Source organism: Myotis daubentonii, chromosome 15, assembly GCF_963259705.1.
Source record: "Myotis daubentonii chromosome 15, mMyoDau2.1, whole genome shotgun sequence".
In the NCBI taxonomy this organism is placed as follows: Eukaryota; Metazoa; Chordata; class Mammalia; order Chiroptera; family Vespertilionidae; genus Myotis; species Myotis daubentonii.
In genome coordinates this window covers 42817237-42833785 of record NC_081854.1, presented here as the reverse complement: position 1 = coordinate 42833785, position 16549 = coordinate 42817237, and the positions used below count along the sequence as shown (strand labels likewise).

Below are 16549 nucleotides of genomic sequence, written 5' to 3'. Positions count from 1 at the left end.
CCACAGGTTTACCTCCAGAGAGAGGCTCCGTCCCTAGTGAGCGAGCCAGGACACAACGGGCCACTGCCCAGGAGTGGGAGGGCGAGCCCCGTGCGGCCAGCTCACAGTCCACCGCACAGACCACAGCCGTCCTCCTACTTCCTGCCATTTTGCTTTAGGAAACGGTTAGAGGAGCTGACACTGGAACTCTCTGGGACCCTGAGGAAGCTTGAAATTTCAGAGAAGGAAAAGAGGCAGTTTCAGAAGACAGTGACTGAGCAGGAAATGGCACTAAATGAACAGTTAGATCGCATCAAAACACTACAATACCAGGTATGAAGGGCAAGTAGGCCGCCAGCTCAGGCATTTGCTCTGTTTAACATTAAATAGATTGGTCTTTATTTGGGCAGATGCCACCACCAATCCATGGCAAATGAATTGTCCGGAATTTGTGTTAGAATGCTAAGCCAGCCAGTCAGCTCCAGTTCCCATGACCAATAATAAGTATTTTCAAGTGCTAGGCTTAAAAATAGTCAAAGGACAGCTCTAGCTGGTGTTACTCAGTGGTTAGAGCATCAGCCTGCACACCAGGTTCTATTTCTGGTCAAGGGCACCTACCTGGGTTGCAGGTTCATTCCCCAGCCCTGGTCCGGTGTATACAGGAGGCAACCAATTGATGTGTCTCTCTCACATCAATGTTTCTCTCTCTCTCTCTCTCTCTCTCTCTCTCTCTCTCTCTCTCTCTCTCTTTCCTCTCCTCCCCTCCCTCCCACCCTCCCTCCTTCCCTTTCACTCTATCTAAAAGCAACAGGAAAATATCCTCGGGTGAGGATAAATAAATAACGAGTCAAAGGACAATGTGTTGTTGTTTTTCTAGGATCCAAAAGCTATCCTTGTCAGTTAAGTTAAAGTCTTTGATCTCGGAACTATTCTTTTTGTCTTTTCTCAGATTTTTTTAAAACTTTATTCACAGAGGTTTTATGTGAAAAGAGTTGGTAATTGGGAGAGAAGGTTGATACTGTGGGAGCTGGTTCTATAAATAAAATAAGTTGGTATATCTACTTGAAAAAATGTAAAATGTTGCTGAACATCAGAGGAAACTTTTGCATGCCAAATAACCAGGAAGTTGTCCTTATATTTATTTCAGCTGCTCTCTGTGTACAATTGTCTGAGTTTGTTTGTGTGCTTTTCCAAAAATATACAGTCTAAAACTGTCTTTCAGTTCAGTTTTTATTTTCTCAGCACAGGGAGCTAACCAACACCAAAATCACTCTAGAAGAGGAGCTTAAGGAAGTAACAAGGTTACTAGAGGAGAAACGGGAACAATTGAAAAAAAGTAAAGAACAGGAGACGGTGATGGAGGTAGAGATTGAGACACTCCGACAGGAATTAAAAAAAAGAGAGAAGATGGTAAGAAGGAGAATCTTGGAAGACTCGAGGTCATGAATACAGGGCCAGCCATGAGCCCCGCCAGGCTTGGTGGGAAATGGAGACAGTGGGTACTCAGACCTCAGGAAGGAGGGAGGGAGGGAGGGAGGGTGGGAAAGGCAAGTGAAGAGGAGAGAGAAGGCCTGAGATACCACAGAGTGCAGAATGGAGCTGTGGGTAAGGAAAGGAGGAGTGGGGTTCTATAGGAGCCTGAGGGTAATACCTCTTTTCTGGGCTTGTTCTTTAATTGGGGAACAGTTAAAAGAGACTTTGCTGAAGTTGGAGGAGGAAAATGAGAATATCAAAGCACAGAGTAAGAAATATTCTACACAACTGGAGGCCACTCTCTGCAAACAGAACTCCTCCCAGAAAATCATCCAAGAGCTGAACAATGAGGTGAGTAGACAGAAACCCCAAGGGAGTAAGAAACTTTGACCCTGTGTCCCTTGGGCTGAACTGGGCTTCTAGCTCTCCTCCACCACAGAAATGCGACTCCCTGCTGGGCCCAGGGCATCCTGTGGGAACCGCAGCTCCACTCTCCTCCTCGAAGGGGATGCCCCTTCAGTGCCCAGTTGCGCAGCCAAAGAAATGTTTCTTCCACATGTGGAAGGTCTTATTTACAAACATCTGGTGGAGCTCCCAGACTATCTGGGCTTTGGCATCAAGTCCTCCGCTGTTGCATTTGAGACCAGAGTTGAGTGAATCCATTGTTTGGGCAGTTTGCTAGGGAACACTTCCAAAAATAATACAAAAGGGGGATGGGAGGGGAGATGGTTATATTTCATTACACAGATAAAGGTGACAGAGAGGAGCAAACGGCACCTAACATACGCGAGGCATGGTGCTTGCGTTCAGTCATCATTTACTGACTGTCGACGTAGGTCCTTTACATGCCTTCTGTCTGCTCTACTCCCAACAAGACAGGCAATACTATGATCCTCGGTTTACAGGAAAATGAAAGGCTGGGCCTAAAGTGACTAATTGGTACGTGATGGGATGGACCAGTATTTGAACCTGGATCATCTCAGTCTAACATCTAACCTCTTTTCCCTTCATCCTGAATGGCAATACTTTCCCCAACTGAATATACTCCATCTTTCTGGGCAAGAAACAGAACATCTTAATAGGTGGTCTCTTGGGATACAAATGAGAGACCAGCAGCTCTGATTCCTTCACAATATTTTTTAAAGCTAATTTTAAAATACTATGACTATTCTACATGTAGGAACAGCACTGCCACATGGAACTTTTTGCAGTGGTGAAAAGCTCTAAATTACAGCGTCTGAGCTCTAAATTACATCTGTCTAATACTACATCCACTAGCCTAATGTGGCCGCAGAGTGCTTGGACTATGGCTTAGTATGACTAAGGAACTGATTTTATAATTTTACTATTAACTAAATTTAGTTTTATTTAACTGCAGATAGCCTAATGTGGCTAGTGTCTACCATGTTAGACAGCATAGAAACTCATGTTTCTGGAGATTTTTCCCTCCAGAGATATAAATCTCAACTGTGATCCAGAGTTGTGTTCTGAGTCACTCAAATCCCCGAGGAACCTCTCTGTAAATAAGGAATACTATCTATGTATTATATGGGCCTGCCATTACATTTGCCAAAAGAAAGAAAGTCATGTCAATGTGGATGTAAAAAGCACTAATTTCAGAATTCTTTTGGTGGCAGTCAGGAGACTAAAGGATTTTCATGTATGTGTAAGCATGTTTCACTTTTTAAAAGTATGCCTCAAGTATGGTAGACTTTTTGAATCAATTGAAATAGCCACTAGAAAGAGCCTTAGTTTTGCCCAGCCAGGTGTGGCTCAACCATTGAGCATCAGTCCGAGAACCAAGAGTTCACTGGTTCAATTCCTGGTCAGGGCACAAGCCTGAGTTGTAGGCTTGATCCCCAGTGGGGGGTGTGCAGGAGGCAGCTGATTGATGATTCTCTCTCTCTCACTCCCTCTCCTTTCCTCTCTAAAATCAATAAAAATATTTTCTTTTAAAGAAACTTAGTTTTGCATTCTAAAATGTATTTTTCTTTCATCAGTATTCTCAATTTTAAAATTTCCCATCTGAAGTCAAAGCAATATATATTGAGATCCTTTTCATCTCTGATTCTAGACATTTTTCTACCATCTATATACATATATATATAGATATATAGATATATATATAGATATAGATATATAGATATAGATATAAAAGCCTAAGCAACCGTTACAACCGAAGAAGCAGTCAACCAGTCGTTATAATGCACAATGACCACCAGGGGGCAGACGCTCAATGCAGGAGCTGCCCCCGATGGTCAGTGTGCTCCCACAACCAATCTCCTGTGGCCCCTCTTCCCATCCCTGGCCAGCCAACCTCCTGAGGTCCCTCCCCCCAGGCCCCAATCAGGGGGGTGGGCAGCAGGCCAACCTCCCACAGTCTCTACCCCCTGCCAACTGGCCCCCCTGATAGGCCCCAATCTGGGGGCCGGCTGGCCAACCTCCCAATAGGTCTTGATCACCGGCCAGGCCGAGGGACCCCACCCATGCACAAATTCGTGCACGGGGCCTCTAGTCTATAATAATAAAAGCATAATATGCTAATTAGACTGGTCAGCCTAACGACCTTCCAGACGACCTTCTGGACGAAGCCACAGCTGCGATGGCCAAGGCACGCTGCCATGGCTGCAAGGGCTGAGCCCCTTGCATGAATTTCGTGCATCGGGCCTCTAGTATTTTATAATTAACTAGAGGCCAGATGCACGAAATTCGTGCAAGGGGCTCAGCCTCCATAGCCGCAGCGGCTTGCCTAGGTGGCTGCCTCGGCCCTCACAGGCCCGGCTTCATCCAGAGGTCACCTGGTCTAATTAGCATATTATGCTTTTATTATTATAGATTACTGTTGAATACTAAGGAAGCTAATTTATTTTTATTCTATATTTGGATATCTTATTAAACTCACTTATAAGCAATAGTATTTTTTCAGTTGCTTCTCATGGATTTTCTAAGTTATGATTAGATCATTTACAAGCAACAATTTTCTAAACCTTTGTAACATATATTACTCATTTTTCTTGCCTTATTGCATTAGATACTACCTAAAGTATGGTGTTCAACAGTAGCATCCTTTCTTGCTTTTAATGTTAATGGAATTCATGTTTCAGTCTGATATTCCCTGTAATGTGCCGAATAAAATTAATCAAGTGGGCCCATCCTTGCATCCCAAGTATAAAGCCTGACAGTGTATACCTATCACTCTTTCAATCACTCTTTGGAATGTTCTAAGAAGTGAAGTAAGGCCAATAATATAGTAATCAAGAAGGATATTAGTATAGGATGAGAGTAGAAAGATAGGTAGCGGTAGACATTGTGGCCTCTGTTAAGAAATTTTGGGTTTTATTCTAAGGACATTTGATAGACATTGATGAAATTTCCTCAAGGGGCAGAGGAGATGATTTGATCTGATTTCGGTTTTCAAAATATAGCTTCAACTAATGTGTGGAAATGGATTGGGGAGCAGGGTAGTTTGGGAGTGAGGAAACCAGTTGGGAAAGTATTGCTATCTAAGTTAGAGTGTTGTCAGTTAAGACAGAAATCAGCAAATTCAGGATATGTTTCGGCAGTAGAATCAACCAGACTGACAGAAAGTGAGGAATGTAGGATGACTTAGTGGACTTCACCTATAAAACCATCCAGGTCTAATGTCTTTGGCAAGGAGAGAGCAGATCTTTATGAGAACTTTTCATTAAAACTCTTTGATTCTTTAATTTTATATATGTATGTATATATAGTATTCTTAGTATCTTTTCCTAAGCTAAACCACTCATGTTAGAGAAGTTTAAGATAAAGCTTCCATTTCAGTGTCTAGCATCATTGTGATATTTTTACCACCTTTATTTTTAGTATCTCACCTCTATGGTGACATTTCTCAATCCGGCCACCAATTATCAAGAGCTTACGGTGGGTTGTAATTTCTCCAGCAACTCCCCTGGCTCACTGTGCAGACCCAGTTGACTCCATGGTTTTCCAAAGTCTCCACAAACTGTACTTTTATTTGCAGAAGACCAAATTATTCCATCTTTAGGATTAACTTCACCCCCCCTCCCAGATAGGTAAATATAGGGGCAAAAATACAGTCTAACACTGCTCCCATTCACCAGTTCCTAAGGTCAAAGATATTCGGAATTCCACTTGGAAAAACAATAAACTTCGAGCACTGAGCAGTTACTGAAGAAAACCCAAAAGAGTGTGTCCCTCTGTGTGTGTGGCCACATGGAGAATGCAGTGTACTGGAATACCAAAAAACAGAAGTCAGGCACACGAATTTCTGAGGTCTCCCTCCTGCTTCCAGACTTAGATGTCAATCCTATACTTAAAGTACAGAATAAAATGGCTAATTACTTAGCATCTTCATGATCGTAACTCACAGCTATGTAGCATTTATACCTTACAAAGCCCTTTTTACATCCCATTTGATCATCACAAAAACTCTATGAAGCAGTTGAAAGTACCCCGATTCGCAGAAGAAGAAACTGAGACTCAGAGAGATGAAGTAAATGACAGAACCAGGACCTCAACATAGACCCTCTAACTCCCGATCTCAGTTCCTTTTAACTAGCACGAATACTCAAGACAACGTTTAGGACACGGACTTCCGTTTTTAAATATACTTCTGCCAGAACTATGTATTCAATGCATCTCTAATTTCAAACACTGCCCAATGCAGTATTTCACTCAGTCCCAGAAGAGTAATGTTTACTGAGCACCTATTATGTGCCGTGCCCTGAGCTGTAAGCGAAGGAAGCACGGGCAGCCCTAATTTCATGGTGCAGTAAGTCTAGTGAATTATGTCAGGAACAAAGTGAGGCACAGTGCACACAACTGAGATACTGTATCACGTCTCCCATCCTAGAATTGGATCTTTATCAAAGGCTGCAGAGTCTGTGAAAGGGACTTTTCATGACACATCATGGCCCAGAACCTCCAGGAGTCCTTGTACTGGGGGCGGGGGGCGGGGGGGCATGCTAACCAGAAGCGGAACGGTGGGGAGAGGAGTGCAGAAGAGCCTGGAATGGCAGCTCTTCCTTTCACAACAAGGAGGTGGAGACGGGGGCTTTATCTCACACTGCTCTACGGGCTAGTGGAGAGGGAAGAGAGCCCAGTGCTCCCCCTGTTTCCTGTGGGCACAGAGAGTGCCTCCATAGCCATGAACCTTGACAGTGATATTCCCCCTCCCTAAAGGTCGCCTCTCAGAAGGAGACCATAGTGCATCTGCAGGCCCAGCTGGACAAGGCTAAGCATAAAGAGCAGCATTGTCAGCAGACCATGGTCAGTAAAGAAGCCTATGAGGAACTATCCCGGAAGTCAGCTGCCTGCCAAGACGACCTGACGGAAGCTCTCGAGAAGGTGGGCCACGCCCTGTATCTCTAGGACAAAGACATGTCCTAGCAGTGGGAGAGGCACAGAAACCAGTTTCCTACCCTCCTGACTGTCCCCGAGGCTCGTGCAAACCCTGGCATGAGCTGGGATGTCTGTCCAGAGAAGGCCTACTTCTTCTGGGTCAGGGTTTTGGGGAGGGTTGGGAGGAGCAAGATGGAGGCCAAACCTGATACATCTTTCTGCCCAGGGGTGACCCAGGGCAAGGCCCTCCCAAAACCTGGATTATCAGGGAAATTCATGCTCCATCCCTATGCTGACCATGTCTGATCCACTCATAGGACCAAAAAGAGAGGGAACAGAGGAGGAAAGGTGGGATGCAGAAAACCAACTACTGTGGGACAGTAGGAAAATGGCAGGGTGTCTGCCGCCCTCGGTAGAGGACGGGGAGGGTTGGAGCCCTTCTCCATTCAGGGTTCAGCAGAGAGGCCCCCAGGGCTCTGACAGCCACCTCATCCCCTTTGTCTTTACCTAAAGCTCAACCACTCGATCTCAGAGACCAAGAGCCTGCACCGAAGCTTGATGCAGGCCCAAGACAGGAAAGCTCAGCTGGAAGAGGAAATCATAGCTTATGAGGAAAGGATGAAAAAGCTCAACATGGAATTAAAAAAGCTTCAAGGCTTCCATCAGCAGAGTGAGATAGAGGTGAGGAGCAGCCTGGGGCTCAGGCTGCCTTCCTGTTCCAGGTCCCCAAGGTCACCTCTTGCACCCACAGCTATTTAGCACTGAGCCATAATGGGTTCCCTCCCTTTGTTGGGTCCTGTGAGTTGAAGGCCCGGAGCCAACGATCAGAGCAGCAGCGCCCTCTGCTGGCCGCCGGCAATAAAATGCCCCCTAACAAATCCCAGAGCTGAAAAAGGGCCCTCTGGCCTGGTCATAGGTCTCTGGGGTCACAGCGGCAAGCTGGGGTCTCCTCCTCACTTTGCGCCCCTGCGCAGGTACACGCCTTCGACAAGAAGCTGGAGGAGATGAGCTGCCAAGTGCTGCAGTGGCAGAAGCAGCACCAGTGTGACCTCAAGATGCTGGCCGCCAAGGAAGAGCAGCTCCGGTCCTTCCAGGAGGAAATGACCACCCTGAAGGAGAACCTCCTTGCCGACGAGAAGGATGTAGGTGCTCCTCGGCTTGTGGTCACTTCTTCCCAGTTCCTCCCAGCACTGCCTACAGCCACCTGGATACCAGACAGCCCTTGGGGAGGAGAGGGGAAGGCGAGGGGGGAGGTGCCTGGGAGCAAGGAAAGACACCTGCTCTATTCGGCACAAAGCAGGGTGTGGGTGCTATAGCATCTGTGTCGACCAAACCATCTTCCTGTGGCTTTGTTGATAGAGATATTGAGCAAAACAAAAGCCCCATTCCAGGGGAGAGAGCATGCCCTCTCCCTGTCAGGTACACCAGCCACCCCTGACTTAGAAAATCCACTGGGCAGTTTCCCTCCAGAAGCCACTCTGATGCTTTTATTTTCCCTGCAGTGGAGTCAGCTCAGATCTTAGGGTGTGATGTGCCCCATGCCTGGCACCCTGAGCGGTGAAATTCATGGCAGGAAGTCGTAGGATACCTTGGGGTGGCCACAGGGCCTTGGCTCCAATTAAGAAAAAAAAAGACATCTCTTCCTCAAGATATTTTTCCTTCCATATTAAAAAATTGGCTTAACCAAAAATTTTTTTTAGAACAATAGTGCCTTTGGCCTGAAAATCATTATAAGTGTACAAGTCTACTTTGTCTCTACTAGAAACGGTGGCTGCTCAGAGGTGGCACCTCTGTGTGGGTGCAGCCTGGATGCTGGAGGTGGTGTCCTGCTGCGGCAGTTCCAGCTCTGGCCAGCAGAGGCAGTGTTTCTTCTCCCAGGAAGAGAGAAGAGGCCTGACTTGGGAGCAGGCAGGTGACGGGCCCATGCCCCCACCCCTTACCATCTCATTTTCTTCTCTTACAAAGCCCTGTTGCCTGCCCCAGCGGCCTGTGCTCAAAGACGCCTGCAGGCTGCACCGAGAGAATGATGAGATCATGACCAACATGGAGCAATGGGCAAAAGAGCAGAAGTAAGTAAGGAAGAAAAAAATAAGACCAGGTCCCAAGGCCTGGGCTAAACCGAGGACCCATACATGTGCCAAAGAATAGTCTCTCAGCCTCTCTCTCTCTCTCTCTTTCACACACACACACACACACACACACACACACACACACACACACTGCCCTTCTGGGAAGCTGACCCCATCTCGGCCCACACCCAAGGCTTGGGGGTAAGCTAGAGGGCCCTGCTGACGTAGAAGAGAAGCAGCTCTGATGGGTGCTTCACTGAAGGGTCAGATTTCCTCTTCCCAGCCTGGGGTCCGGCTTCACTGCCTAGATCCCTGAACTCGCCTGGGATCACAGGGAATCTGCACAGGAGTTGAGTATGAAGAGTCCTCTTAATTGCCAGGGGCCAGGAGGGCTCCAGCTCTGGGGACTGGGGCCCCGCAGAAGCCTTGCTGAGAACACCCAATGTCCCGTGTAGCCAGCCCATGCTCTGCTCACAGGGGTCTGGGAACTCTTTTCTCGTGGATTTTATTACAGAGTCGCCAATGAGCAACTAGGAAACAAGCTCCGTGAACAGGTCAAATACATTGCCAAGCTGACTGGTGAAAAGGAGTAAGTCATCCTGCACCACCCTGGCTGCTGCTTGGGTCTTAAGTAGAAGGATTGGCCAGGAGCCAGGGCTGGCTTTCTCACTGGATACGTGGGTCAGACCCCAGGAAAGGCCTGGGACTTTGGAAAGACCCCAAGTCCTAACCTCATCTGTGAGACCTTGGACACATCACTTTACCTCTTAAGGCCATAGCTGCCTCAACAATAATAAAAGGGAGTTAATGGTCTCCAGATGCCTTTCCACTATCACTTTCTGTGACTCTGAGGTCAGAAATGCTGAGAAGGAAATGGGCACAGAAAGCAGACTGTGTTAGTCAGGGTGGGGGCCAAGCTGCTGTAACAAAGATCTCCAAGTGGAGGAACATAGAACATGGAAGGCACAGCTCTAGGAGGTGAGAAAGTCCAGGTTGGTGGGGTTCCTCGGTCCCACAGGGTCATTTGGGGGCCTAGTTCTTTCTACTTGTTGCTCTACCCTCTTCTGGGCCTTGCTTCACTTTCACGGTCAAAGCTGGGTCAGCAGCGAGTGGCAGGAGAGGAGTGTTGGAAGTTCGGGAATGGGGGAAAGATATGAATGTCTAAAACTGAGATTTCAAAGGGGGTGTAGTAATAGGTACAGACAGGCTCTAGGGCAGTGCTTCCCAGTCTCCTGCTAGAGAACACTTAGAACATGATCGCATTGGTTTGGCACCTGGAAGGGCCTGGGATGGGGTTGCTGTGACCAGTCCCTGCACCAAGAGGTTCTCAGCACACCTAGAACCCATTGTAGAAAGCTCAGTTCCAGGCTGTGACCTAGAGAGGGCGCCTGAGTGGAAAGAGAGGACATCGGAATAAGGAGGTAGGAACGGAGGTATGACTCGGATAGAAAGTACGAAATCTTGAAGGCATCGGGGGTCCTGACAGGAGTGGGCCAGAGAGTGGCAGAGAGCCAGGGGCATGGCGACCCCACCTGCAGGCCCAGTGGCATGTGGAATGTGGTGACCACGTGAGGAGCTACAAGAGACTGGGTGTCATCAACTCTGGCCAGGTTTACAGAGAGCAAGAGGGCAAAGCACGAGCCCAGAGAGGAAGTTGAGGAAGAATTTTTTATTTGATTTCCTTTAGAGGGGGGGAAAAAACATGAAATTTTTTACTAGGATACAAATATTTTCTGAAAGGGTTTAACTAAAAGAAAAATTGTCTGAATCTGAGGGTAACAGAGAATGTCAGGCTTTTCCTTATATTGTGTCAAGTTCTGGTCCTCTCTCCTATAAAGAACTCATTCTTGAATCTCTTTGAAGGAAAACAATTTTCGAATAATAATAGCTCCACTGATATGTATTAAGGCACTACGTGCTTTACATGTGTTAACTGAGGCCGATGAGGAGAGGAACTCACAAGCTGAATAACTTGCCCATGGCCTCCCAACTAGTAAGTGGCAGAACCAGCATTCCAGCCCGGGTGGTCTGGTTCCTGAGCCCTTGTCACCCTACCCTCCACCTCGATGTGGAGAAATACAGCTGTCGATATGAATAACTGCCATGGATCGAACCGCAGGAAATCTGTAGTTATCTTCCCCGTCACCTGCATTACAGCCACCATTTTCTCATTGTAAAAGGGGGATAAGTGACTCGCCCGAGCTCTCAAACAGAGCCGGATCCCCGGCTTCCCACCTTTCAGCAAAGGGATGTGAAAGAACTTGGACTCGGGCCTCAGAACAGAGTCCAAGGCATGGCCATGAGAGACCGAGGACACGTGGTCAGAGTTGTTGGTAACAGCCTTCTGGCTCTTCCAATCAAGTCTCTATCATTTGTCACACTCAGTTATCCCCATTTAACAGATGAGAAAACAGAGCCAGAGCTGAGATGACTCCGTGGGTCTGGAGCCACCCAACCCCAGGCCTGGCCTCTTCCAGGGACACACAGAGGCTCCATTCCCACAGAGCATGTGTGAGAGGGCTCGCTCTGGAAGGAACCAGGCGCCCATGTCTCTCCATTCTGGGGTGCCTTTCTCTGTCCTTTCCTGTGGGGAACCGAGGAGCTGACGCAGACCAACACCCACCTGTCCCCTTCCCTTCCCCAGCCACCTCCACAATGTAATGGTCCATCTGCAGCAGGAAAACAAGAAGCTGAAGACCGAGATCGAGGAGAAGAAGCTGAAATCCGGGCACCAAAGGTTATGCGCGAAAGCTCTGAACCCGTGCAAAACAGAGCCCACACAGAGGAAAGGGTGTGGCAGCTTGGACTGGAGGGGGACGACCCAGAGCCTGAGCCACAGAATGGATGTCACCACGTTTGCCGGGACTCCGCTCTGCTCAGGTATGTCCCCCATTCGTCTTTTGCTACTTACCGCGATGTTGTCTTAGTCCCATGGGTCAAAAAGATAGCAGCCTGATACTATTTTTCAAGAGATTACTAGATTGCGAACTCAAAAGGGAAAAGAAAACAAGTCAGGACCAGAGGTCATTGTTTCCCTGTCTGTAGACAAGGCTTGTTCTTCTCACTACGAATCTTTGCTGGTACCGAGCGCTCGTGTCTCAGGTCTGTCCCTTACCCAGACGAGCTGGAACTGTGGGGACCGAGAGCACCAGGATCGGCATCTTCCGCCTGTAGTGAGTTCTGGGAGCCGCACGAGAGCGCCCTGTCCCCTGCACAGCCATCTTTTCTGCCACACAGACTCCGTCACCCTGAGGAAAGTCACACTGCAACAGAGCGGCCTTCCTGGCACAAGGCCAGTCCTGAGGAGTCACCTCATTAATTTCTCCTCAAGTCAAGACTGTCGCTTCCTCCCGATTCCCTCAGGTTCTTCATGTTGCTAGAACCAGCGCCTCCCCCTGGGCATCATTCCCACACGTTTCTGAAGACAGTGAGTCCCCATCCCTCCCTCTGGGCCTGGATCAGCTCCTACGAGAACATATCGAGGTCCCAGCCTATTTTGCAATATGCCAGTGTTTACTGAGTTTTGTCCACTTCCTGCAGCAGAGGCAGCCTTGGCCCCTTACCACCCTCTCCAGGCCCAAACTCTAAAATAAAGACATGCGCACAGCAGTCCCGGTGAGCTCCCGGCATCCTGCAGACATCTCTGTCCCCTCCAGCCCCCAGCAGTGAGTTCACCGCTGCCTTCCCTGGATTCTAATGAATACAGGCCTCTTTCACATGCATAGGAGTTGTCATAGCCACAGTCAGCTTCTGGATTCGTTTATAAACCAACCAGAGAAAACTAGCTCCTTCTTTATTCTTTCTATCTCTGTCTAGAATTTAAGAAGAAAAAAAAATCTAAAAACCTTAAAGAGAAAAGTAATCCTGAGGTGCAAAAGAAAGGACGAGAACTAAGTGATGCACTTTCCAAATGGAGGACGGAGAGAGAGCCGTCTGCTTCCTCCCTGGCCACCACACGTCATTCCTCCTCTGAACAGTTTTATTTTTCTCCCCAGCCAGCTCAGTACAAGTAAAACTCCATTATAACAAACTCCAAGGACAGCTAAACTATTTTGTTGTGGTAGGATTTTGTTAAACTGAGTACATGTCTAGAATTCCTATTCTTAATCTGTAGGAAATTGAGAGAAACAGCTGCTAAGGCAAAGTAAAGAGAAAGAAGTGAAAGAGCTTGCATTTCTGGGTGGAGGGGAAGGGAAAGCGGAGGAAGAAACCCACTCGTTGGTAGCAGTTCGTAAATCATCTCCCCCCCGCACCCCCCCCCCCGCCAGCCAAACGAAGGCCAGGAAAAGTCACTGCTTATGGTGACACAGGATGCCCCTGCCAGAGCAGCGGGAGGCGGGGTGCAGGCACATCTGGTCGTTGCTTTTGTGATGGGTGTTGTCTGCTTCTGCTCTTTTGACTGTGCTCCCCCATTTGCCTTAGGATAAGGATTTATTTTCTAGAGAAAACAAAGATGGGACAATCTGGTACTGATCATAGCTTCCTACTTCTAGCCTGTGGACCATTTACTTAAACAAAAGTTCAGTGTCATGAAAATTCCCAGTACAGTCTACTAAGAAGGCATTTTTTTTTACTTTATTTTACAAAGAGGTTTTCTACATGTTGGTGAAAGCGACAATATCTGGATACGTTGAATACTGTACATTTTTTCAAAGTTGCCTTTCACTTCCTGGGGGGTGATTACACCAGGCCAAGCAGGTAGCAAGGGAGCTATGGGGAGCAAAGGTGCAGCAGAGCCAGAAAAACATGGTGATGTCACCCAGCCCTCTGGCCTTCGGACAGGACAAGGGGCAGGGAAGGTGAGTGTCGCCTTCCTATCATTCTGTAAGCCAGAGGTGGGGAACCCTTCTTCTGCCAAGGGCCATTTGCATATTTATAACCTCCTTCAAGGGCCATACAAAATGATCAACTTACAAGTCACCCCTAATGCCTTGGCAGGGCCTGACCAAAGGATCTTGCAGGCCTTACAGAGCCCGTGGGCCAGACCTTCCCCAACGTTGCTAAGCAATAACCAAAGTTAGTTCCTAAAAAGTAGTTTAAACAGCTGATATTTTTAAAACACAGTTTCTGTATGATACTGAATGATGGGCACATGTCATTACCCATTTGTCCAAACCCATAGAATGTGCATCACCGAACGTGACTCCTAATGTAAACTGTGTACTTTGGGGGAGTAATGATGTATAGGTACATCCAGAGCAGTGGTTCTCAACCTTCCTAATGCCGCGACCCTTCAATACAGTTCCTCGTGTTGTGGTGACCCCCAACCATAAAATTATTTGCGTTGCTACTTCATACGCTACTGTTATGAATCGTAATGTAAATATCTGATATGCAGGATGTATTTTCATTGTTACAAATTGAACATAATTAAAGCATAGTAATTAATCACAAAAACAATATGTAATGATATATGTGTTTTCCGATGGTCTTAGGCGACCCCTGTGAAAGGGTCGTTCGACCTCCAAAGGGGTCGCGACCCACAGGTTGAGAACCGCTGGTCTAGGGTAACAAAGATATACTCATTACACTCTGGTGGGGACGTTGATGATGGCAGAAGCTGCGCTTGTGCGGGAGCAGGAGAAATCTCTGCACCTCCTGCTCAACTTTGCCATGTACCTAAAACTGCCCTAAGAAAATAATAGAAAAGAAAAAATGACTACAAAGCTAGGACTTAGCCAAGGGGATTATAAACAAAACTAGAGGCCCAGTGGACAAAATCCATGCACTTGGGGGGGTTCCCTCAGCCTGGCCTGTGCCCTCTCATAGTCCAGGAGCCCTCAGGGGATGTCCGACTGATGGCTTGGACCCGCTCCCTTAGGGCGGCTGTGGAGGCGGGAGAGGCTCGCCGCACTAGCCAGCTGTGAGCCCTGCTTCTGGCTTAGCAGCACTCCCCCTGTTGGGAGCGCACTGACCACCAGGGGGCAGCTCCTGCATTGGGCATCTGCCCACCTGGTGGTCAGTGCTTGTCATAGCGACCAGTCATTCTGCCATTTGGTTGACTTGCATATTAGCCTTTTATGATATAGAATAAGAGCTTCAGCTACCCAGTGGGAGGATGCCACCAGATTCTGATACCTAGGACCAGCAGAATCCTGTGTAATAGAGTATATTTCTCTCCCTGGGCTAAAGGGGCTCAGAGCAAACATCAGCCCCTCAGCCTGCTTCCTTACTGAAGGGAAGAGGGAGCTCCCTGAACCACCAGGTTGCCACATACACACTTGCCATGTGAGCCTCTTCTACACAACCCAACTGAGGGGGAAGCCCCCTGCCATGGACAGAGCCTGGCAAGCAAGCTCTGGGGTCCCCTATCTCAGCCCGAGAACCTCAACTGTTGACATATCCAATGTGTCTAAAGCACCCAATAGGCATTCAAGGACAGATGCACGTGACTGATACAAGCAGGGGACCCCTATAAGGAAAGTGCAACAGCCTTGCTGCTCCCTCAAACCCAGAAGTCTGAAGGGCAGTCTCAGGAGTCCACTTCAGGGCTGTTGTCACAGAAATGCTTTTGTACCTCTAGGAAAAGACTGCTTATCACCTAAGGCAGTGGTCGGCAAACTGCGGTTCGCGAGCCACATGCGGCTCTTTAGCCCCTTGAGTGTGGCTCTTCCACAAAATACCGACTTCTGCGCATGGGCCAGTTTCAATTGCACTGTACGTGCGCTCCTACATGTGGTATTTTGTGGAAGAGCCACACTCAAGGGGCCAAAGAGCCGCATGTGGCTCGCGAGCCGCAGTTTGCCAACCACTGACCTAAGGGAATGACAGTAGGAATCAGAGCATTAAAGCTAAAAGAAACTTACCTTAAAAGGTGGATCTGAATGGACAGGATCTGCCAACCAAAAAGCATTGGAGACACAGGGGCAGACTCTTAGGCAGCCTCAGGTAGAGCCTTGGGGAGAGGAGCCTCCCCATATCTGGTGGCACCCAGGTGTGCCAAGTGTCCCTCGCCAGGTGTTCTTGCTTTTAAACTAGAAGGTCAGATTGGACCCATGGTTTTCATCACCTCTCCAGCCTCAATTTTCTTCTCTAAAGAACCTGAAGGCGAGTTGTGACTCGTCAGAGCCTGTTAATAATAAAGCCATGAATTGAAACCTCAATCTTTTTCCTTTTCTGTTGCATCCCAAGCCCAAGTGTGTAAATAGATTACATCCCAGCTTACTTCTCTCCACAGAGCAGGTAGACAACTTCTGCTAGCCCTTCAACCCAGGGCCAAGATAGAAGCCTTCCCAGGCAAGCAGCCAGAAGCCCTCTCTTCACTCCAGAGCTGCGAGAAGTCAGTTTCACCTACATTTCCAATAAAGGCGGTTAGAGGTAAAAAAAAAAAAAAAGAAAAGAAAAGAAAAAAAAGAATGGAAGTAGAGGTGTAGCTGATGCTGGCTGGTAAAGTCTGGCTTCCAAACTCATCCTTAAAATTGATTTAAATTTTAACCTATAATGAGCTGTAACAGATGGAAATTCAAATCCCAGGAACAGAGTGGGGAAGGGAGTGGAACTGAGTCAGCAGCGTGAGTCATGCACCTTGGGCGCTGGCTGAGCGCTGGCCAGTATCCGGCTGCTTCTTAGCCCCGAGCCTGTCGGCGCTGTGGCCCCAACACAGAACCCTGCACCCAGCACACCTGGCAGAAGCCCAACCCTAGGGAATCACAAAATATGGACCCTGAGTGATGCAAAGGGCCAAATAC

The 16549-nt window shown here is 47.9% G+C and overlaps 1 protein-coding gene across 2 annotated transcripts in view; it reads left to right on the top strand.

Moving 5' to 3' along the window:
• Positions 1–16061, top strand: part of PMFBP1 (polyamine modulated factor 1 binding protein 1) — a 48708-nt gene extending 32647 nt beyond the window's left edge. The window contains exons 11-20 of one of the 2 annotated variants that reach the window (XM_059667576.1): positions 159–312; positions 1222–1389; positions 1666–1803; positions 6634–6798; positions 7306–7473; positions 7767–7934; positions 8758–8861; positions 9376–9450; positions 11506–11741; positions 16039–16061. In XM_059667576.1, the coding sequence (XP_059523559.1) occupies positions 159–312; positions 1222–1389; positions 1666–1803; positions 6634–6798; positions 7306–7473; positions 7767–7934; positions 8758–8861; positions 9376–9450; positions 11506–11741; positions 16039–16061 (1399 nt within the window). Of the gene's footprint in view, positions 1–158; positions 313–1221; positions 1390–1665; positions 1804–6633; positions 6799–7305; positions 7474–7766; positions 7935–8757; positions 8862–9375; positions 9451–11505; positions 11916–16038 lie in introns of those variants that run through there. The other variant, XM_059667575.1, reaches the window with a different exon arrangement.
• The last annotated feature ends 488 nt before the right edge of the window (positions 16062–16549 follow it).